At 48.1% G+C, this 23,805-nt stretch overlaps 1 protein-coding gene across 2 annotated transcripts; it reads right to left on the bottom strand.

Annotated features, from left to right (window-relative positions):
* Positions 1–2,718: 2,718 nt before the first annotated feature.
* On the bottom strand, positions 2,719–21,720 carry ATP1B4 (ATPase Na+/K+ transporting family member beta 4). Of its 2 annotated transcripts, none has more exons than XM_047844155.1 (8): positions 21,658–21,720; positions 16,688–16,961; positions 11,878–12,006; positions 11,502–11,606; positions 7,479–7,675; positions 6,734–6,790; positions 4,012–4,107; positions 2,719–3,267 (listed from the first exon to the last, which is right to left on the bottom strand). In XM_047844155.1, exons 1-8 carry the CDS (start codon positions 21,718–21,720, stop codon positions 3,106–3,108), a joined length of 1,083 nt encoding a protein of 360 aa, XP_047700111.1. In that variant the 3' UTR covers positions 2,719–3,105. The 2 variants fall into 2 exon arrangements, with proteins under 2 accessions (XP_047700111.1, XP_047700112.1); XM_047844156.1 differs by having other exon boundaries at positions 16,700–16,961.
* Between the last annotated feature and the right edge of the window lie 2,085 nt (positions 21,721–23,805).

The following is a 23,805-nucleotide window of genomic DNA, read 5'->3' as shown; positions in this document are numbered from 1 at the left end:
TTCAATTTATTGTTGTCAACAACTCCTCAATACAATAGTAATGTTTTCTACATGAAGATTCCCAGCAAATAGATGCCTGAGAAAAGTTACTTTAGGGTAATGATTTTGGAGGGGTGAGAAATCATAAATCTAGCATGGACAAAACCATGAAGGCATTTGAAGTAGTAATTCTCATTGACAACTAAGTAAAACCAAGTGCATTGCGGCCGATGGGATACAAATCAAATCCTGGCACGTTTGCTGTGTGGGGGATGATTTAAATGAACCCACCTCAAGTTGGTGGAACTGTTAGAATTCTATTTTCATGAATATATATATATATATTTATCATTATATCCAGTTCTGTGTAATAAAGCTATTTTTTTTTTCATGTCCCAGCTAACAACCCAAACCATCCCAGTACTATTCAATACTGCTTTGAAACTGTGGATCCAATGGATTCCATTGAATGAAAACTACGGTATGACAAAAGCTTCACAATTCCTTGTCTGTGGAATAGTCAACAGATGTAACGGGATAATGTATTATGTATAAAATATAGCACCAGTAGTTGAATTCCTGTGAAATGTTAACTATTCGAGCTCAAATTTGACATATGCTTCAAAATGTTCGGGATCACCCATTGATTTTTAAAGAGGACGGTGCTTCCTGGTAAGCAGCAGCTCAGAGTAGAAAGAGCACTGGACCTGGAGTCAGATGCGAGGCAGGTTGATTTCTCTAAACGCTCTAACGCCCTTTTCCAGACCTAATGTTCTATGACCTTTTGCTACTGAATCTTGAGAGTTTGGTTTTGCGGAGGTATTTTTTTTAAGTGGTTTTCAAGTTATAGTCTTCAAGTCTTTTGTTTCTTTTTTAAAAGATTCGCTCTGAAACTCGAATCTGGTAAGGAAAGGGGTTGGGGGAAGACAGTTTCGGTGTTTTGTTTTGTTTTGTTTTGTATTTCCCACAGATCTGCCATCGAATATCTTTCGTCGCTTGTTAGTAGAGGTCAGCTCCCCTCTACTGCCTTGCAAGCGGGAAGGGGATTCTGAAACACCCTAGTAGCGCCTCCTGCCACAAGCGGAGAGAAAAACAGTATCTGAGAGACTAGATCGCTGCTGTGGTGTGTTTACAGGACGGGCTCAGATGCCTGAGATTAAATAGCTTAGAATTTCTTAAGAGAGTTCACTTAGGCACACGTTGCTTTTGTTCTCAGATTTCCTTCTCCCCCACCCCGCTTGTGATGACGGCTTGTGATCAGTGTCCGGCCAATAGGAATCATGAGCTTTAAACGTCCAAAATGGACCACATCTTGCTCTCCAATCTCGCTTCTCTCTTGTGTTCCCAGTCTTGATCAACATCACCATCACGCCGGTTCCAGCCACGCTCAAAACCGTGGAGTCATTCTCGACTCTTCCTTCTCCCTCATTCCCCAGGCTTGGCCTCTCCGACCCACCCTTCCTATTGTGGCTGCCAAAGTGCTCTTTCTGAAGTGCGAATATGATCACAGAGCTTCCCAGCTTAAAAGACTTTAATGACTCCCTTTCACTTACTGGATTAAACCCCAGCCCTCTCTCTAGGGCTCTCTCTCTAGTCTAATCCCCTGCCACTCCTGGTCATTCCTCTGAGCCCCTTACACTCCAGCCACACGAACTGCCCCCAGTTACCCAAACACACCGTGGTCTTTCGTGATCGTGACTTTGCAGGTGAAATTCCCTCTGCTACCTTCTCAGCTCAAGTTAGTTACTTTTCCTCATGTTCCCCTAGCATTTCCACATACTGGTTTTGTAACTCGTCACACGAGTTCCTAGTCACTTCTCTGCTTGTATGTCTTCACTACCAGACTGCCAGTTCCCTGTTTTGGGAGAGCATAAACAGTATAGAGGACATTCAGACTCCCGATGCTTCTAGATGGCATTTCAGCTTACTTTGGACCCTGAGACCCTATGCCATTCTCAAATGCTCGCTTTTTCTCCTTGTCCCAGCCCTCCCCCTGGTGGAGGTGTTAAGACGCAGTGGAATGATCCCATGGCCAAAGCTAAGACAAAGCAGCCTGGCCGATCCACAACCTGGGTAAACATCGGCCTCATGTCGTTTTCTAGCCAAATGGAACGCTAGCAACGGGCCTTGGATTTAGGGTGACCCGGCAGGAGCTCTCTGTCTCGCCACGTATCAGTTGGCAGACCATGATTTCAATCCCCAGGGCTGTAGCCGGGGGTCAACACGCCCATCCCCGATGTTCTCAAAGAACATTATAGTACTGTCAAGCAGACAGCCCAAGAATAATTCGCTGGCGGAAATCTTCCTTGTTTTTTCCTTTCCCTGAAGCCGAGGCAGACCTGCATGCAAGGATGTTGGCCTTTGGATGATGACACCACAGAGCAAGGAATCAAATACCGGTCACATCCACATGGTAGGTATTCTCCCCAGTCGCTATGGACCCCGCCTCCCAAAAAAGTCATAGGAAAGGTCTTCGTTTCTATTCCAGAACGATATCCAGTTAGCACTGCTTTCTGTCCCAGTTGAAGATAACCTAGTCTTCAAATCAGTATTTGTTTTAGTTGCCCATTTGAGACAGCCAGTCCCTCAAGCACCCTTGGGTATAGAGTTCTCTAGGCCTGGTAGCCCTAGGTGTATTCTGGGTTGGTCTGATCGGCGATTCCCAGGGAAGGAACTTGCCAGGCAGGTTAAGACAAAAACAAACAAACAAAAAAAAGGTTAGTTATCAGCCTGGTTGGGAGGAATCTCACCTCTCAAAACAACAGAATCTTACAAAACACGATGAATTTCAAACCATCATAGAAAGTCTCCTTCATGGCCCTTGTGAATTTTATCAGACACTATGTTTACACTACGGTGAGAGGCTTGTAGCAGCAAGAACGGTTTTCGTTTAAGTGGGGGCGGGGGGAGGAAATTAATAGAATCTATTTGTCATCAGGAGAGACTATCTTTAAAAAATCAATGCCACAATGTCATTTTACACATATGTCAAAGGCAAGGAAAGATCATCTGCTGTCTTAAGTGTCCGTCTGGCTGTGTCCTGATTGAAGAAAAAGAATTCAGGAACTACCAGGGGTCCATGAAATAGAACAGAAACAGAACTAGCGGAAGTGGCCCCTGAAGTCCTTAGGTTTCTATGTTCAGAGTAAAGATTACCCTCCCCACAAAACGATCATTGATGACATCATTTATGATGCCCTTGCCCTTCAGTTGGCACTGCACGGGCACCGCCTGGTTCTTCACCACGTCTGTAAAGTGCATGGCCACCAGTGGGGAGGTGTAGTTAACCTGTAGGCGGAAGAACAATGAATCCTCAGTGTGAAGAGGGGACAGGGCGGGGGTGGGTCACAGGATGGAAGGGATCAGACAGTGCGGGATGGGATAACCCCTCGCAAAGGGAACCGAGCAAACCCCATGATGCCAAGTCACAGATGGCTGAAGCCAGTGACATGCCCTGGGACAGTGGGGGAAATCACACATTTCTCTTGTAAGTCCCTCTCAGATGTCTGACTGTCCTCTGGGGAAAACGAATTCTGCCTCTGCGTGATATGATTTCCTGGATATCAGACCATGAGTCAAAGCAGAACTAGGATCTTTCAAACCTCTACGCCAGAGACGAAGCCTCACCGTATGACCCACAACCACTGCCCTGGGGCTTTCACTGGGCGGAACAGGCAAGTGTGATTATTTGGGCACAGCTGAGTGCAACGACAGTGATTTGTCTCCTCCCGGCTCTGTCACTAATTAGCTATGTGTGTCGGGCAAGTCACTGTCTCCGAACCCTAATTTCTCCATCTGTAAACTGAAGGAGTCAGACCAGACCCTATCTGAGATTCCTTCAGATTTGGAAAGCAGCGGTTGTACTGGGAATTGGTAGAGGGGGCTGCTGGTCTTGGCCGGCAGCTACTCACCCCGCTGACTCCTAATTCCTAATTCCTAATTCGGGTGCCTCCTAATTCCCGTAGATACCAAACAGCCCTTCCTTCCTGTGTCTCTTTCTGACAGCAAAGACTGAAAAGGATACAGGCTTACGTGAGTCAGTTTGCCGTAGTAAGGGTAGTAGCGAAGGTCAAAAGAAGCCGACTCTGGGTAGTAATTGATGGATCGGATGTCATTTTCATCACCTCTCTGTAAGTAAAAGCAGGTATATGACGGATGCCGGGTCTCTCGGTGAGTTGGAGCCTGAGCTCAAGGGGCCTGTGCCCCAGGTGAAATCACTGTGTGACCCACAACCAACTGTCCCAGGAAGACCCACGAAAGCAGAATGGGGCATAGCTTACCCCAGACCTATCCCCCAGAGCGTTTCCAGAAAGAGATTGTGCCTTGGTTTCCAGTTCCAAGATTACTGAATGGAAGGTCTGGACTGGGGAGTCCCAAGGTGCTCCATATGGTTCTGCACTGGCTCCTAGAGGAGCCAGATGGACGACTCCAAAGGGCTTGCCTTAGCTGCTCCAGCACAAGAGCCTACACACCAGGCCCTCTCCAAAGAACTCATACTGGGCCTGGCACCCGGTCTTGGACCTTGAGGCAGGTGTAAGTTAGACCACGTCTAGATAATCCCACTGCACGACGACTCGTACACCGTGGGCTCGGTTCATGGCATGTCACACCAGGTGCACAGGGACCTGACTCATAGGGACACAGCCTAGAGTCTGGCCCACCTAAACTCATGTCTCTGACCATATTCTCTGCTTAAGCACAGCAGGTGACGTCAGGACGATAAGCAAGAGGGGACCCATAACTGGAAATGATTAAATAAACAACTCTACCATCATCATAGCGTATCAGGTAGGGGACTGAGCTGTCTGGCTATGCATTAGGCTTGTCCTAAATAGCAGAGGGCTGGGGGCTGATAAGGGACAGACACTGCATCACCAGCAGCAAATCACTCACGGGGGGCATGTGATTATTCTGTCAATATAGTGTAATCGTTCATACGATACGCCTTAATTCATCCTAGTAATTTCCTTATCCTGCTTGATTTCCACAAGTGGGTGTGGATTTCGACCAATATTGATTACTATACAGTGTGTAAAGACTTAATATTGCTTGTTGTCTTTTGAAAGGACAGTTCTCAGCAAGAGTCTGTGTAAGCTGAAAAATGAATGGCTTCCACTAGGGAACCGTAAGCAGGATTCTATCCACTTAATACGTTGGTTTAGGACTGAGTTGGTCTTTATGATTTAGTTACACATTCCTCTAAAAAGCAATGAAATTCATTTTTTTGTGTGAATACTCTGTGGAATCGGTCCCACTAGTTTGTAGTCACACCTCACGTGTGTGTGTTTACACATACCCATGTACGTGTGCACACAATGAATGTCCTTCCTACCTTGTTCACCCGGCAAACCCCTGCCTGACCTTTCAAAACTCATCATCGGGGCGCCTGGGTGGCTCGGTCGGTTAAGCGTCCGACTCTTGATTTTGGCTCAGGTCATGATCTCGCGGTTCGTGAGTTCAAGCCCCACATCGAGCTCTGGGCTGCCAGCGCGGAGCCTGCTCGGGGTTCTCTCTCTTCCTTTCTCTCTGCCCCTACCCCGCTTGCGCTTTCTCAAAATAAATAAATAAATAAATAAACTTAAAAAAAAAAAAAAAACCAAAACCTCATCTTCAGTGTCACCATCTCCCACGTGGAACGAACCTTTCCCTCTTCAATGTCCCCGCTCCACCTTTCATAGCAGCTGTAATACGCAATTGCCCTGACTTCGGAGACAGAGTCATATTTATCTTGGCACCCCCAGCACCTAGCAAAGTACCTGGTATATAATAAGTGATCGATACACGCCTGCTGAATGAATACATGCCGCCTTTTGCTGCTTTCTGATCTGTCACCGTCCAGCCTGGAGCTTTGAGCTGTATCTCTAGTACTGAGAGTGGGATCACCCAGCTTCACACACCAGGTCTTGCAACTGTCCAGGGCTGGGGGGGTGCGGTCGATGTTACGAAACCAGAGGGAGCTACTGCTTCAGTCTGGGAAGCAAACCCAAGATCTAGGGCTTTTTCCTACAAAGGAGCTAATTGGCGCAGATGAGATAGGAGTTAATGGTCTCCCGAAGGACAGTTAATTAGCATATTAATGGAGTTCTGTTTCTACTTCCCTTGTAGTCATTTGTTATTGCAACACCCAGTGCCACTGGTCATTGCTGCAAAAAGTGAAATTCTGTTTTAAAAGCAGGGACTAATGACTCTAATGAAAGCTGTTTGTTTAGTTCAAAGAAACAAGTAATTAGAGGTAAAAGCAAAAGCGTAAACAGAATCCCAATTAATGACGTGGCACACTGTCGTTCCCTGCTGTGGGCCTTAGCTGAGGCTCTTCTTCGGCTTTCACAGGTATATATCAGCACAGGCACACACGCACCCACATGACCTGAATGCTTTCTGGCAGTGCGGAGGCCTGAAGGTACTAAAGGGAGGTGTAGTTATGAAAAGATTAACCCTTTCCCTAACCCATAGCCAATCATCCATGGGGAAGCCCTTGGAAGGGATGAGCCATCTTTTTGCATAAAATAGATGTGCTAACAGTACCTATTCAAAAAGGCATTTTAGGGGCACCTGGGTGGCTCAGATGGTTAAGCATCTGACTTTGGTTCAGGTCATGATCTCCCGGTTTGTGAGATCGAGCCCCGCATCGGGCTCTGCACTGACAGTGCAGAGCCTGCTTGGGATTCTGTGTCTCCCTCTCTCTCTGCCCTGGTCCTGTGCGCTCTCTCTCCCAAAATGAATAAATAAACTTAAAAAAAAAAAGGCACTTTACCTGAACTTTGCAGGAAACCTTCACAGGATCTCCAAGTTCAGGACGGAAGCCTACAATCTATGAAAAGAAAAGCCAGTGTTTATATATATATATATATATATATATATATATATATATAATCAAAAAAAGAAAACAGATTTGACAATAAAAAATGGGAGTTTTCTTAACCGCCCTTAAGCCATCCCTTCCTTAGGCATAAAGTTCATCTATGTTGCCCTCTCAGGAATGTTACAGAGGGCAAAGAATGCAAAATATCTTCAGAACTGTGCAGCTTGGCTTTCCCCTAGTGGTGTTTGGGACTGATGTTCATACGATGGTAACTGCAGCAAGATAATCCTGAAGATGTAAAGAACTTTCTGGTTTTAAGAGGGATGTGCCTGGGTAAGGCTCTACCCCACCTAAGGCATGGCAGGAGAGGAGGAAAATGCATTTTTTATGCTATAAGAATTGTCCCCCCACGTCATGTCAGTCCCCTGTTCCAAACAGCCCAGGACCTCATTACTGATAGAGGGCATCAAAGGGCAGGCTGGGGGTGGGGGAGATGAGTGGAAATAGGAAGTGTTCAGGGAGAAAAAGCTATTATTGCTTGATAGGTTGATCTGGTTGTTTGTATTAATGATGCTGTCAGTAAAAATGGCCGAACGTGCAGTGTGTGAAGACAGAGCCCAAGAGAAATGGAGTGGCCAGAGCCCTCCTACCCAGCTCATCCAACTTATCATCGCCGGAGTATCAAGGGCCAATATACCCGGTTCATCTTTAGAAGGATGCAGGGCTGTCCAGTAGAGTAGCCAAAAGTAGGGTCCTCCAAGCCCGAGCAGTTCTTCAGGAAGGAGCGCTTAAACTGGCAGGCCTTCTTGTCTTCATCCTCGTCGCCATCTTGGATGAAGTACTGCCCCGGGGGACAATCCACATTCATTTCCTCTTGAAGACTGTCATTGTAACCTAAAGCATGTGTGTGGGTGGCAAAGGGTCACGTTAGACGGGTGCTACAGGGGAAGGCCATGCTTTCAGTAGTCCTCCTCCCTAGTTTCCTTTCCCCAGCTTGCTGGTGAGCCTCTGAAAGGCCAGTCAGTCTGGCCCAGGCTCTGTGACCGGGCCTCCGTTCCCCGGGGACTTTCATCAGTAACATCTTTCCGGGAAGCCTTTGGGGCTAGTCCCCTCGGCCCATCATCTGATTGCTTCTCATTGCCTTGGAACTTTGGAATATCTACCTCTGGGTCATGTGTTGGTCACCTTATAACTTCTCTCTATTCTCCATTATTTCTTTTCAGCTATAGCAAATTGTAAGCGTGGGGGGCGGCCTCTTCTACTTCTGGAAGAGGAATAGGTACACGGTGGACAGATCTTGGAAGAGGGACTGAATCATGTCATGGCATGGCTTATATAAAAGAGTGAAACTCTTGGACTAAATCTCTTTAAGTTCAGTCTGGGAAACATCTCCCTTTGAGGTCCATGAGAGCCACCTGATGCAAGAGAATGAGACGTGCGTGTTGTGGGACAGGAGGAAGGGAGAGGAAGAAGACGAGAGGGAGGAAGAAGAGGAGATAAAACCAGCTTCTCATCCCTTACCGAGGGAAGTTAGCACTGCAAAACAGAAGCTTAGGTTGAAAGACAGAAACCAGGGGCGCCTGGGTGGCTCAGTCGGTTAAGCACCAGACTCTTTCTTTTTAAAAAATTTTTAATGTTCATTTATTTTTGAGAGAGAGACAGAGCACAAACAGGGGAGGGGCAGAGAGAGAGGGGGCACAGAATCGGAAGCAGGCTCCAGGCTCCGAGCTGTCAGCACAGAGCCCCATGTAGGGCTTGAACTCAAGAACTGTGAGATCATGACCTGAGTCAAAGTTGGACACTTAACCGATTGAGCCACCCAGGCATCCCAGCACGGGACTCTTGATCTCGGTTCATGAGTTAGAGCCCCTGTGGTGCTCTACACTGACAGAGGGGCCTCCTTGGGATTCTGTCTCTCTCTCTCTGCCCCTAGCATATGCGCGCGCTCTCTCTCTCTAATAACTTTCAAAAAAGAAAAAAAGAAAGACAGAAACTAACAACAACCACAGAGCCTCCACTGAGAGGGTAAGATCTTGTCTACTGAGGCACTCAGTAGACCCGAGGCGCTCAGAGTTCACGTCCCTTTACATTGGATGGAACGTAACATGTGCGCAAGGCATGCACATCAGGGAGAGAGCTAAAAGGGGCTGTCTGTGAGCTCACTCTTTGGCCCACCAGATGCCATGGAACTGAGCTTTGGAAATTATTGCATCATTTCCAGTTTTGTTTTAAATGATGGAATCTAGTTAGTCCTGCCAGATCCAGCCTCTGTGCACTCATGTTCCCAGTATCTTAGTGGGTTTTTTTTTAGATTTATTTTTTACTTTTGAGAGGGGGAGAAAGTACGAGCAGAGGAAGGGGCAGAGAGAGAGGGAGAGGGAGAATCCCAAGCCGGCTTCCCACTACTAGTGTGGAGCCTGACGTGGGGCTCGAACCCACAAACTGTGAGATCATGATCTGAGCTGAATTCAGATGCCTAACCGACTGAGCCACCAAGGTGCCCCTCCAGTAGCTTCATTTTTCAGAGGAAATTGTGCACCTGTGATCTACCAGTGGTAAAACTCCAAATGTCCTGCTGGGTTTTCATCTAGACAGGTTGTGACTTGGGTTTAATATTGTTCAGGAGCAACTGGGAATTTAAAATCTATTCCAATTATGGTTAAGCCTTTATTTTGCCTTTGACAAAGCTACGTTCAATTCAAGGTTTTGTTTTAATCTTTTTTTTAGAACAAGAACTATGTGCAAATAAGAAGTTTCTAAATAGAAGCTCTAATCACATGCTCATTGTTTCTCTTGAGATAGTTCCATTAAAAATAATGTGACATGGGCATGACCCTTATTGCAAAATCCCAGTCCTCCTGGGAATGAAATTGATACTCTGGGATGTCTATTTCAGAGATGTGTCCCTTTTAAGTAGGGCATGTTATCTACACTTAGGAACTAAAAACCCAGTGCTTTCCCTACTGTTCTCCACCTCTGTCATCAGGTCAGAATCGGTATTTCTCCATCTACTAGCTTCTCAGAGGGATTTCCTCAGCAGAGATTCTGGCAACACGCCTGTAATATCTCACGAGTATTTTGAAAGAAAAGAAGATATTGCGCCGGCTAAGATGCCCAAAACATTTTTTTTTTTTAGCTCAAAAAGGAACTACATGGACTCAGAGAGGACCCAGCCCCCCTCATTTTACAAGTGAGGGATCTGAAACTCAGACTTACCCAAAATGACACTGAGCATGACTGATAGATACAAAACTGAGTTTCTGACTCCTGGTCATATGGCAGCAGCAAAGAATTATGAAGAGCAGTATTTCTCAATCTTTAAAGTTCATACAGATCACCTGTGGATCTTGTTTAAGTGCAGATCCTGACCCAACCGGTCTGGGGCAGGGCCCGAGAGCCTGGCTTTGTAGCAACCCCCCAGGCGATGCCGATGCTGCGGGTCTTAGATTGCACTTTGAGTAGCAAGGGGGTCAAAACCACGGATGTGGGTTTAAACACTGGTTCAGCTGCCAGGAGGCTTTTTATCACGTTACTTCCTCTTTCTTTTTTTTAAATTTGTTTAATGTTTATTTTTGAGAGAGAGAGCAAGAGAGAGAGAGCGGGGGAGGGGCAGAGAGCGAGAGGGAGACACAGAATCCAAAGAAGGCTCCAGACTCTGAGCTGTCAGCACAGAGCCCGATGCAAGGCTCGAACTCACAGACCGGACCTCGAGATCATGATCTGAGCCGAAGTTGGACGCTTAACCAACTGAGCTACTCGGGCACCCTGTTACTTCCCCTTTCTGAGCCTCAGTTGCCCCATTCATAAACTGGAGACAGTAGATTCTGCTATGCAGAATTAAGGTTGAATGACAAAATTTATGCATTTACATAACACTTCCCACCACGTAAGAGATTGTTTTTCTCCTAATTCAGTGCACATTCTACCACTCCCTATCTGTACCCCCTTTGGCCAGGAAGGGACAACCAGACCGATCCAACTGGCTTTTTGCCACAAATAATTGGTGCAGCAAGGTAAACCCACTGGGGCTCCTTTTTGATAGCCTGTGTGCTCTGTGTTGAACCCTCAACAAATTGCTACCTCAGTTTTCACTCTTTGGAAGGGCTTCTCCAGAAGCCACTCATTTGTCCCTGAAAGGGTATCTGATGACGCTATAGAGATAGGCATCTTGCAAACACTTGCAATCAAAATGCTGGAGTGACTGTCACCCAGAGAGATTCTTCCTCTAACTCCCTGTTGGGATGCTATTAAATGAAGACCCTTGCTCTCTTCCTTGAAGATGGCCCATCTCCAAGCAATGAATTCCCTTCCCTTGAGAAAGTATAGGGGGGCAGGAATCTTCCCGTTCTGGAAAACACCCTTCTTTCCTCAACACTACCCCCACCTCGAATTATCTTTCATAATTACTGAGCCCAAGACTCATCTGGATGAGCCCAGGACATAAGTAGGTGCCCTAGAATGTTCAAGAAAAGAAAACAAGTTCTCTGCCCCAGTGAACTCAGCAGAGTGCTGGAGAGTTGGCTTATATGCTTTCAAGGCAACATACAATCCCAAACTAGAGCGGTTTTGATTGTATGTACAGTTGCTGAGGGAGGTGCAAGGTAAAGAAAGACCGGGATGGCTGGGGTTAATAAGAGTGGGGTTTCTGGTGCATTGCGAATTTTGAATCCCCATCCCCATCATCCTTCCAAAGAGATTTCCCCCCTTCAGAGGAACTTACCCTGGAGAAAGCCATTTAGGCTAATGACATAATGCTGCCAGGTGTCAGGTTCGGAAACGTTGAAGTTGAAGTTAAGGCTATGGGCGAAGGGTCTGATCATCACTCCTGGCAATGAAAACAGGTCTTAGATATATTAACCCATTCTTGGGATAATTTTTTTTTTTTTTTATTGATTCCCATGGAACCTTCACCCCCCCCCCCCAGGCAATCAAAATAAAAAGGACCGTAATTTGCCAAATACCATTTTACTTTTACTCTTAATAATGGAATCCCTAAGTCATTACCGGGAAGAGCCAAAGTTAATTGAGGCTGAACATGCTGCGGAGGCAGGTTTCCGTCCAGCAAGTTCTGACAGCACAGGGCGTTTGGCACTCACCAGGAGGCTTCACCCTCTCGGTGAAGGTCGGCATGTAAGGACTGATGGTCAGAAATAGCGTGTACATGCAGAGGGTAATCACAGCAGCCAGGGAGGCATAGAAGAAGAAGTAAATGACTAAGATCAGGCCTGCAGAACAATCAGAGAGGAGAGTGATCAGTGCTTGCCAACAGACCCCGCCTCCTCACTCGAACTCCTGAGCCAGAACCAACCCAAACACGTTGGCATTTTATTTTTGTTTTTTGGTTGTTTTTCGTCTCTTCAAATCCCCCAGATTCAGTATGTCCTTGGCTTATTCAGATGTCACCAATTTGGAGTTCGTGAGAATTGTGTCGGAGACCTGATCGCAGTGTACCTTTACGGCATCTCCGATGGAAGGGCTTGCTGAGCAGATGATGACCGATGGCAAGATCACAGGGGAGCGGAGTTGAATGTACCGCGGAGGGCAAATTGCTTGGGAGCCCTCTGGGCAACGGTTGATGTCCTAAGTACAAATCATTCTTCGCTATTCATTAAAGCAGATGCCCTGAAGAGTCCTAGCAGCTTGGTTCCAGTGATTATATGTATTTGCAAGTGATGAAAACTGCATTTCTTTTCACGTAGCCTATCATTCAAACTTTTGATTAATTTCCACTGGACTTGTCTCTAATCAAGGCAAAGTGAGGCTTCACCCTACTTATTTCAAATCTTACTCATCTTTAGCAAATATTTAAGTGGCTCGACTTTTCAAAAGGAACGAGGACGGGGAGGGAAGGAGGAAGGAGCCCTGCTTACTGACTCTTGCTACCTGGATGCTCTATACCTGTGCGCCTGGCCAAGTGACAGAACCTCTCCTTACCGCCGACTCCTCACGGGTAAAATGGAAATAAGGGTAGCCCTTAAGCTCATATACTGATCTACATGCCTAACAATCCCGGCAATTCTGCTTTTCCTTACATCCTATCCTGACCTGACCATTTCCTAGCTGTTTCATCTTGGACATGTCGTTCACCCTCCTGGGTCTCAATTTCCTCATCTGTAAAACAAGAACAGTAATCGTACCGACTTCTTAGCCTTGAAAGATGCATGTAAATAGCAGAGCGCAGAGCCTGGCAGATACCCAGTGCTCTTTATTTTTCGTAATGTTTATTCATTTTTGAGAGAGAGACGGACCGTGAGCGGTGGGGGGAGGGGCAGAGAGAGAGGGGGACACAGAATCCGAAGCAGGCTCCCGGCTCTGCGCTGTCAACACAGAGCCCGAGGTGGGGGCTCGAACCCACGAATGTGAGATCATGACCTGAGCCGAAGTTGGGCACTTAAGTGACTGAGCCACCCAGGCGCCCCTACCCAGTGCTCTTTAAATGGCAGCCCTCACCATTGTTATTATTGTGATTTTTGCTGTCGGACCAGAAGCACGGTTGTGTGAGCCCCTCCTCTGTGAGTGGCATCGGGATTAGGTCTGCCCCCGTTCGAGGCAGCCCCGAGCGAGGTGAACGAGCATGAGATTGCAGCTGAGAAACTCTTTCCAAGTCTCCTTGAGGCTCTCTCTCGGGCAACAGTATCTGGCTCCGCTCACAGCAGTGACACGATGTCGGAACTACAGATTTGAACTGAATCGTGAACCAGAAACTGGAACAAACCACGTAACTTTGCTGTACCCAAAACTGAATCCGAATAATAATTTTTAAATTGAACCATGAACCAGAGAAAATTAGCCAAAAAAAAAAAAAAAAAAAAAGAGGGGGGGGAGTGGACAGGAAACGAGAAGAAAGATCCTTAGTAACCCAACTGGAAATGGAAGCTTGATGTTTTATAAGATGAACTGAAGCAGAACGGGAACATGAGCGCATCGATTCAGCTGGAGTCCCTGGAGAGGACACGGTAGCACCTGTGTGATCCTGGGCTCCTGCCCCTTGGCTGCCCTAATGGGATGTGCCCTGTGTCTTCGCCTCCGTTCCTCAACCCCCACCCCCATCCTGGGGATGGGCCGATGGCTGGAGCCATCCTGGGGGACTAGAAGACTCAGTTTCATGAACGAAAGGAAAGCAATAGAATACAGGTACGTTCCCTTGGAGGTATAGCTTCCATTTTGTCTAGGATGTGTGGCTAGGAAGCTGTAGGTAGGAGAATGGCACTCGCAGTGAGTCCCCTGAGCCTCACCCGGGATGGGTGCCCTGAAGTCTGCCATAGGTTAAGCTAACACAGCTTCCCACCCACCCCCGTCCCCACCAAGGAAAACCAAGCACCATACCCATCAGAGCCTATTGGTCGCTCCAACTTTTTCTGCTCTGGACATCCAAGTTTTACTTGGGCCACTCCTCTAGGTAATCCAGGGTTCTCTCCTGAATGCTTTCCCCAAGCCTGTATAGACCTGGATATCTTGGATGTAGTAGGCACCCGTGATCCAGATTCTTTACTCCCCCCACCAAAACATCCCATCAGGTCCTGAGACCCGACCCATCAGGGCTTTGCTCATCACTACCGTTCACGAAGACAGTGTGGTGTTCCGGCAAGAGAATTACGCCCCCATGTTCATCTGACCTGGGTTTGAATCCCAGTGCTGCCACTTATTGACTGCGGGGCTTTAGATAAGTTACTTACCCTCTCTAAGCCTCAGTTTCTGCATCTGTAAAATGGGGACAATAATATTACTACCTCATATGGTTCTTGTCAGTATCCAATAAAATAACATATAGTTCCTAAAAATAGAGGCTACCCAGCTACCAAAGAAAAAACCCAGAATGTAATCATAGGCTGGGTGAATATGTTGGTCATGTTGATGTCCAGGCTGGGATAGGGTTAGTAAATGCCCAAGTGGACACCTAGTTTTCAAGCAAGAGGACAGCAAAGCATACGCTTGGTGGTCTATGCATTAACATCGCCATTTGCCCATGGCCCAGGCATAGCCCAACAGCAGAAGCCTGAGTTCCCGGGCTCTCCTCAGACCTCCTGTCCAGAGGCCTGGATATGGCCTGCCATGCAGAGTCCCCAGCGCCATTATCTTCCCCGAGCACTCGAACCTTTCTCCCTCATTGCTCTTTCTTGGCCTACGGGTTATTCTCCACAGGAGCAGTTTGGATCAGCTTCTCTGGTGAGGTTCCAATGGCTGGCTGCTTAGGGGTTAAAGCATGGCTCTCCCAGAATCACACTTGCATTTCACAGCCCGTGTCTCTAGTCTTCTTTAGGCAAGGGAGAAACAGCTGTGCCCCCTTTGGAGCGAGCGTCCAGCATTTGCCTACAGCTTCCAGAATGTCGGAATGTTCCTTGAATGGCACATTTGTTCCAGCTGAGAGTTTGAGGGATGGGCAGGGGTGGGGCTGGGAACTGAGGAGGGGTGAAGGGAGGTGGGTGTTGCTCACGGCGCCACACCTGCTATGCCTAATTCCAGGAAGGAGGGCTGGCCGGTTCACCTTGACTGAGCTGAATTAGAGACGTAAACTAGGAGGGGAGAGAATTCTCAGCCAGAGGGGCCTTTAGAAGGCATGACCATCAACTTTAGCAACCTAGACCCTGGGCGCTAGGGGACTCTTATTTCATCCACAGAGTCATCTATTTTGCCCTTCTCCTGTGGGTTAACTGAGTTCCAAACCAGCGGCCGCTCTTTTTCTGGGCCATGCAGAGACTGTGGCGAGTGTGAATTTTATCCCAGGCTAAACCTCCTGAGGAGAAGGCTCTTGCATTCGTAGAGCAAGAGGTGAGCAAGGCCCTGGGAAAGGAGTCTGGGGAAGCTGTGAGGTACAAGCGGTGGCGGCGTGTGGCACAAAGACGAAAAGCTAAGAAATGCAATTCCGCCGTTGATGAAGCGTGACGGGGGCTCAGCCTTAATCGCTGGAAACGCTCCCTTTAAACCCGATTTCTCTGTGCACACGCCGTGGGAGCACGAGGCACCCACAGGCTGGCGCCCAGGGCAGGCCCCCCGGCTTTCCTTCTCTGACGTCACTGAGCGAAATGATGAGATCCTGTAAACCCTTGCTCAGGTCGGCAGGGCCTTGGGGCTTGTATCCTAGAAACGGTCCCCTGCGCCGGTCCCCTGCGCCGTACGGTTGTACAACGTGGGGCTCAGGGGCGGCAGGCCCGTGCAGTCGAAAATCTGTGTCTGGCTTTTGACTGTCCTCAAACCCTTTAGTGCGAAGAGCCTCATGTTGACCAGACGCCTTTCCAATACCGTCAGTAGTCCGTTAACACCTATTTTGTATGTTACCTGTGTTATATATACCGTCTTCTTCCAATAAAGTAAGCTAGAGGAAAGAACCTCTTAACGTTTACAGCGCTAGCCTGTACTTCTCGGAAAACACAGAAACAAAACCAAAAGCAACCCTGTGTGGACCCGTGCAGGTCAGACCTGTGCCGTTCAACAGTCAACTGCACTTTCAACTTTCCATTTTTAACATCTCATCGGAGCCTCAGGCCGACCGGCTGAGAGAGACAAGGTAGGGATCATTTCCTTCATTTGGCAGGTGAGGAAACAGAGGCTCAGAGAGGGTAAATGATGAGCCCAAGGCCACACAGATACAGAGTGACAGGGCTGGGACTTCCTTAAAAAAAAAAAAAAATCTGTGCCTTTCCAACTCATCCTTACTGTCTCTGCATCGTGAATGAAGTTGAGCCCAGCGGATTTCAGCTCCACAAGCCAGTGTGTTTACCTGCTCGGTCGGAGTTTCTTCCCATGGCATCTGCCCACATCCAGGCATGTCCCTAGGCACTGAGCCCTTTACATGAAATCTAAGAGAAGTTTGCAGACAAGCCCATCCAACGTATGGTAAAGGAGTCCTGGACACCAAGCCAAAAGCAAAGGACACCCGACTGGGGCATGGGGACAACTGGGACTTACTCCAACTCTGACCTGTTCGGGCCAGAGACATCCTTTTCTCCGGATCCCACAGGTATTCGCTTACGGTCTGCAATTTCTGCCACCAGGCATTGCCTGTTGGCGGACCCTGACCCTCTTCCTCCTCCTTTTCCTCTTCTATCTCCTCCTCTTCCTCCTCCTGTCCTTCTTCCTCCTCCTCCTCCTCCAAATTGGGTACCACCATCACCCGAGCCTCTTCTTCCGCTTCTTCCTCTTCATCTGCCAAGTAGTTCTGGTTTACTTCATCCTGATCGTCCTGGAATGGTGACAAAACACAATCCCCTTTTCGACAAAAAAACTTCCAGCGGCACATCCCGCCAGCCAAAAGGAAATGGAAAACAGGGCGCCTGGGTGGCTCAGTCAGTTAAGTGTCTGACTCTGGATATCCGCTCAGGTCATGATCTCACGGTTGGTGAGTTTGAGCCCTGCCCTGGGTTCTGCCCTGGCAGTGCGCAGCCTGCTTGGGATTCTCTCTCTCCTCTTTCTCTCTCTGCCCCTCCTCTGCTCACCCTCTCTCTTAAAATAAATAAATAAGCTTAAAAAATGTTTCAAAATGTTTCAAAAGTTGAAAGAAAATAAATGGAAAGTGACTCAAGATTTGGAGATGCTTCGAATTTCCACTTCCCCATTCACGTACCGGTTGTTACAAGAGGCACATTTTCTTTCTCTCTTCATTGGGAGGAAATATTCCTTCTCTGACCCACTTTTGACCCAATACTCTTTCCGCAGAGGTGTAAGTTTTATTCTTGCCTTCACGCCTTTTGGCTCTTCCCCTAGGACTGCTTATGTCGCTACTCTGTCCTGGGGCCCCGGCCTCCCGCTTCCCTTTGTCTGGCTTTTCAGGGTAGAGCTGAGTTCGACACTGGAGGGTGGAATTATTTTATTTACTTTTTTTTTTTAAGATTTTTATTTTTAAGTGATCTCTGCACCCAACGTGGGGCTCGAACTCACGACCCCGAGCTCAAGAGTCGCGTGCTCCCCCTGAGTCAGCCAGGCGCCCCGAGGATGGAGTCAATTTAGGCACTTGAGTCCGTGATGGCAAATTCTGAGTCTAAGCCAGCTCCACCCCCGGTCCTGCACCCTTGCGGGTGCTCAACCTTACCAGCCCAAGCTGTGCGAAAAGTAGCCTGGGACAGACAGCAGGAGGAGAGGCCAGCTGCTGTGCCCGTCCTCAAAACTTAGACTCCCTTCCCAGCAGAAGAACATAGGGGTTTATTGGTCGCTTCTCTGTCCCCTGAGCTGGAACCTCTTCCTGCCTTAAGCTGGTTGAACAGACCACCTGAGGGCCGGAACTTCAACAGATAGTTCCTTAGTCCCCACCCCCACACCCACCCCCGCACCCCATAACCCTCGGCAAAAATCTAGGCACGTAGTGAGCGCTCAGCACATATTTGTTGATCGACTGCAGCCATGGAGATCTGAAACCGTAATCTTCTCTGAGTGGTTCTAAGAAAATTAAACCAAAAAAGAGAAACCCAGACGTCACCAACGGTATTTCAAATGCCTCCCAGCCATAGGCGGGAGAGGTGGATCTTTCTTTGCTCTTTGTGGCTCTGCGAAGGCTCACTGCGGCCGCAGAAAATGAGGCCACCCTCCCTTCTCTCTTGCTGTCCAAATCTGAAGAGTGGCCGGGCCTGTGCACCTGTTGGGGTTGGATGCGTCAAATGATAGAGGCCAGGGGCTCCGTGCCTCCCCCTCCCTGCCTGATTCCTCAAAGGCCATTTAGAGGACACTCAGCTAAAAATGCTGCCATTAGTTGGGGGGGGGGGGGCGGGAGCGATACTTGGAAAATCGGGTTGTTCAGAATCAGTAAAAGTGACACAGAATGACAAGGCTCTGCTCTCGGTACTCAGTCTGCCCGGCGCTGTCTAGCTCCTGATTATAAGCACTCTTGAATTGCTCTCTAATTTGTATAAATGGACAGCTTCATGTCACACACTGTATCAGAATTGACAGGGACCTTGAAGATCCCTTGTCCATCAGAGGCCCAGACAGGGGACTGGATGTAGGTAAAGCCACACAGCAAGTGTGTGATAGAGTTGACAGTCTCAGAACCTAGGTCTTGCTACCCTGGACGATGACGTTTCTCCTCTGTCGCACCAAAGACAAGTGCCTAGAGGTGATTAACAGATTTCTGGAGCACAACAATGTGTTAGGTTCTGTGTTCCCAAGAGATTGCAGGTGCTTATAATCGAGGATTTCTGACTCTAACGTGGACTCTGTGTTAAATGGATGAATTAAATGTTCGTAAATCTCTTTCACTTGTGCGTGAACACAGGTACACGTCTAGCTTCTCAAACTACATTCTGAGCACCCAGGGGACAGAGTCAGTATTTCTTTTTTTTTTTTTCTTTTTAATTTTTTCAATGTTTACTTATTTTGGGGGGGGAGGGGCAGAGGGAGAGTCAGACACAGAATCCGAAGCAGGCTCCAGGCTCTGAGCACTCAGCACAGAGCCCGACGCGGGGCTCGAACTCACGGACCCGAGATCATGACCTGAGCCGAAGTCGGACGCTTAACCGTCTGAGCCACCCAGGGGCCCCCGGAGTCGGTATTTTGTAACTCCTGGACGGCCCTCCACAGTGCGGAGCCCACAGCTAGGTAACCATCAGGTACTGAACAAGTGCCGGGGATAACCGCCTGACTTCAAACTTCTGAGGCTGGACCCCGGGGGAATTTGCTCCCACAGAGCCTGTCGCCCTAACCTCAGCAGGACTGGGCGCTGTGGTGGGTGGTCATCATGCCCCCGAAGAATCTCCTGCGTCTGGGAACCTCGGGGAATTTGAAGTGTAACAGTGCATCGCGGAGGGATTTGTATCGCCTTTATATTTGCACAACTTCCTTTTTCTCTCCACGTCGCCTGTGTGCCCGCCCTCCACCTCCACTCCGCAGAGGCGGCAGCTGGCCTTGGCCTCAGCCTGATCTTATTTGTAGATATGAGCTTTCGTGATAATCCCATTAAAGATGGCTTGTCATTAAAGCTTTACCCTCCCGGGAAGAATTAACCTTCTCAGAGCTAATTTCCCCCACGGCTCTCACAGTGCCCGGGGTTCGGGAACCTCGATTATCTTTTTTTTCCTCCCCTCTGCTTCCAAGTGTAGGAGAACCTCATATGGTGCAAGAGAGACCCTCTTGTGCAACTGTTTAACCGGATCCTGCGGGGAACCCTTCGGTGATGAGAGGGTCTGTTTTTGCCGGTCTCCTAAAGTGGCGCTGCCCTCATGTGATGGTGTGTGCGAATGTGTTGGAAGGTAGCAGTGGGTGTGTGCTGTGGCCATCCTGTTGCCCTAAAAGGGAAGATCTGAAGGGCAGAGGGTGGCTCCATTTTGAGCACTCTAAATATATAAACATATAAACACATAAACAAACAGTATGACCCAAAGGATAAATTTGTGCCCTGCATTGAGTAACACCCCGTAAACGTTTGAATGGCTGGTTAATTTTAAAAGGGAAATTAGCATCCGGTTATTCACGGCGTCAGAGTTTCTTTTCAAATTTGATCGAGTACTCCCTATAAAGAGCGAGATTCCCCCGACGCATTTGAAAGTTGGGACGAGCACCGGGCGTCGTATGGAAACCGATTTGACACTACATTTCGTGTTAAAAAAAAATAAAATTCGAATCCTACTAAAAAAAAAAAAAGATTGAAAAAATCAAGTCTTTCTTACAAAGAGCAAGATCTTCTGGTGCACTTGACAAAGAATTGAAATTATACACAACATTTTAGCAAAGTTACATAGAAAAGAAGCCAGGGAAGGAATAGTTATATGTGCCCTGCGGATCGTGACCACTCTGAAACCTGGGAGGAACTTTGGAAATGTGAAAAGAAAGCTTCTACACCGTATGGCTGAAAAGCTGAGGGAAGCCCTCTGTAGGGTGATATGGGGTTAGAAGGATTCGTGTTTTCCTCTGCTGGCTGTTGACAGTCTTTACTTAAATCCCTGCTTATACAAGTGGCCATTTCCAAAGAAAAATGGATTAAGCTTTGTTTCCTCCTGGGGCTCGGATCACAGCCCTCTCTAAGGGAGATTTCAGACTACACTCCCCCACCCCCAAAAAAGTACTGCATGGGGCATATATAATGATTTAGAGCAAAGTAAATTCAAAGAAACTCTGGGTTCAAAGAACTCTGTAATGCACCCTGGAGATAAATGGCAACTAGAGGGAGGTGTGTGTGCACATGTGTGCATGTGCCCGTGCATGGGCTTGTGTGTGTGTGTGTGTGTGTGTGTGTTGGGCAGGGTGGGGTGGCACGCAGGGTGGAGGCGGGTGGCGGAGGATCAGGGGGCTAGGGAGTTGCACACTGCACATATAACAGAGAGAGCACAAGATTAGAAATGGGGAAACTTGCATTCTCACTGTGGCTCTCCTGCTAACCTGTGAGTCACTCGTGCGCTCTGAGCCCCGGCAGCCTCCTTTCTACACCGAGGGCTTCTGGAGAGATGATGTCTGAGATTACTCCCAGCTTCTAGCAACGATTCTGTGATTTTAGCACTAGTTTGGAATTTCTGCTCTAGGAAAAGAGCAGCTGGGTTCCTGAGAAGCTCCCACCCAAGGGGACCAAGACAGCTGGGTCTGTGGTTTCCTCTTTCCCCTTCCCTCTCCCCTGGCTGAATTTCCTGCTATGGGAATGAAATCTCTACTCTCAGACTCCAAAAGGTCTGTTTAAATTCTAGACTCCCCCCTTCCCCCAATGTTAGAAGGCCGCTTCTTCTCTGGCATCTTTCCCCTCCCTTATCTTTGTTCCCCAGGAAGAGGGGCTTCCTCCTTCAATGCAGCAATGTAGGGTTCAGTGGGGTGCCAGGAGTCGCTGCTCGATCTTGAAACTATAGGCTTCCATAAACCTCACTGTTCCTGCCCATGCCGAGGAGAAGCAGCCATAAGCCAAGATCTACGCACACCACAACCCCACTAACAAGGGACAGCAAAATAGTCTGCTCCCTGGGACTCACAAGTCTGTAGCGATAACCGTAAGGAGAGGCCGGAGCCCTTCTGGACCGGAGCTGCCTTCTCATGGCTGGTCAGTGGGCAAAGACGCGGCAGAGGCAGGCAAGGGGGTGAGAGTTCCCGAGCTTCTGCTGGTACAGGAGACACTGGTTGCTGGGGACACTTGTCGCCTAGTAAAAGTGCACCCTCCTGGCACGAGCCCTTCCCCAAAATAATCTAACATGCCCCTTTCTCATTGGTTGGCCCATTCCCTGAATCAAAGGAAAGCCCTTCTGGAAAAGCAAGCTCACCATCACAGGGAGGGGGGATATTCTGGGTCACGAGGATGAGTGACTCCCCATCCCCCTCACCTCATGCTCTACCCGCCCTCTGCTCTCCTCCAGCGCCCAAGATACTACAGGCCCAATGGAAAGCTTAAGTCTTGCTCTTCTCAATTGAGAGCTGAGTATCAGCGTGTGCAGGGGGTGGGCGTGGGTGGGAGTTGGGGGTGAGGGGACATGGCCAAGAATAACTTTCTTTTTTCATAAGGCTGATCTCATGCAAAAGGATCCAGGGTGTCAGGAAAGATTCTCTTTGCTCTGCCCACCCCCCCAACACACACCGAGCCACCTACAATATTCCTTATTTGTGTCAACCCATGAGCCCCTTGAAATGTGGGTTATGTGTTCTGATTTTAGGGGCCAGGCTCCTGCTTTGCCCCTCCCCTCCCCAAAGAGGGTCTTGGACATAAAGAAGCTTTTCTGTAGCCCACACGTCAGAATAGCCTGAACAGTCACTGCCCCTCACGCACACACCCCTTGGAATCCTGGCCACATTTCTGTAGTGGTTGAGATCTATATTTATCCCTTAGCATCAGGGCAGGGAACAAGCCAGAACTTTGCAGTGTCAGTTTCCCAGACATATATAACTCCTGAAGCCAATGTGAGATCCAACAAAAGGAAAATTAGTAGAAAGAGCCAAAAACATTGTATAGCAGTTTTGGTCTGTTCGGTCCACCCCACTGGAGCCTGGGTGGCTAAAAGGCCTGCGAGGAGTTTGTGGTCCTTCATAAATCACACCCCCATTACACCCAGGTGGCTGAGAATGTTGGAGATAATGAGATTCTGGGCATATGCATAACCAAGAAAACTAGCACAATAGCTTAGAGAGATTGACTTATTCGTAATTCCAAGCCCAGGCTATTCTAATGAAGACAGCTTTAATAGTGGTTAATTAAAAAATTTTTTTTAATGTTTATTTATTTTTGAGAGAAAGGGGGAGAGAGAGAGACAGCATGAGCAGGGGAGGGGCAGAGAGAGAGGGAGGCACAGAATCCGAAGCAGGCTCCAGGCTCTGAGCTGTCAGCACAGAGCCCAATGTGGGGCTTTAACTCACAAACTGTGAGATCAGGAGCTGAGCTGAAGTTGGATACTTAACTGACCAAGCCGCCCAGGTGCCCCAATAGTGGTTAATTTAAAATAAAGATTCCATTTACCAGAATGTCACTAATTAGGACTCTTCCTTGACAAGAGTCCCCGACCCCGACCATACACTAATTTGAAGAGAGAGAGGCCACTGATGAAAAAAGGGAAGCTCACACCTCTAGGATTTTAATAAAAGCAAAATATATTCCAAGGGATAGATAATCTGGTCTCTTACACTTTCTCCAGTCGAGTATTTTGTGTGATTCCTTTTTAAAAACAATTTTTAATGTTTACTTATTTGAGAAAGAGAGAGAGAGAGAGGGCTCATGCAAGTGGGGGAGGGGACGAGAGAGAGGGAGACACAGAATCCCAAGCAGGCTCCAGGCTCTGAACTGTCAGCACAGAGCCCAACCCGGGGCTCGAACTCATGAACTGTGAGATCATGACCTGAGCCGAAGTCAGATGCTTAACCAACTGAGTCACCCAGGTGCCCCTGATTCCTAGTGTTAAATATGGGAATCCTGAAATCCTTTGCAAGCCTCAAAAACCAGAAGATAGGTTAACTGGACAAGATTTCAAAAAACAAGAGTGGGAGGCAGCATTATTCACAGTAGGCAAGATATGGAAGCAACCAAAGTGTCTATCAGTGGATGAATGAGGAAATTGTGATACACACACACACATGCGCGCGCACACACACACACACACACACACAGAGGAATATTATTTAGCTATGACAAAGGAAATCCT

Source organism: Prionailurus viverrinus, chromosome X (assembly GCF_022837055.1).
Source record: "Prionailurus viverrinus isolate Anna chromosome X, UM_Priviv_1.0, whole genome shotgun sequence".
Classification (NCBI taxonomy): Eukaryota; Metazoa; Chordata; class Mammalia; order Carnivora; family Felidae; genus Prionailurus; species Prionailurus viverrinus.
This window is presented reverse-complemented; position numbering and strand designations above follow the sequence as displayed.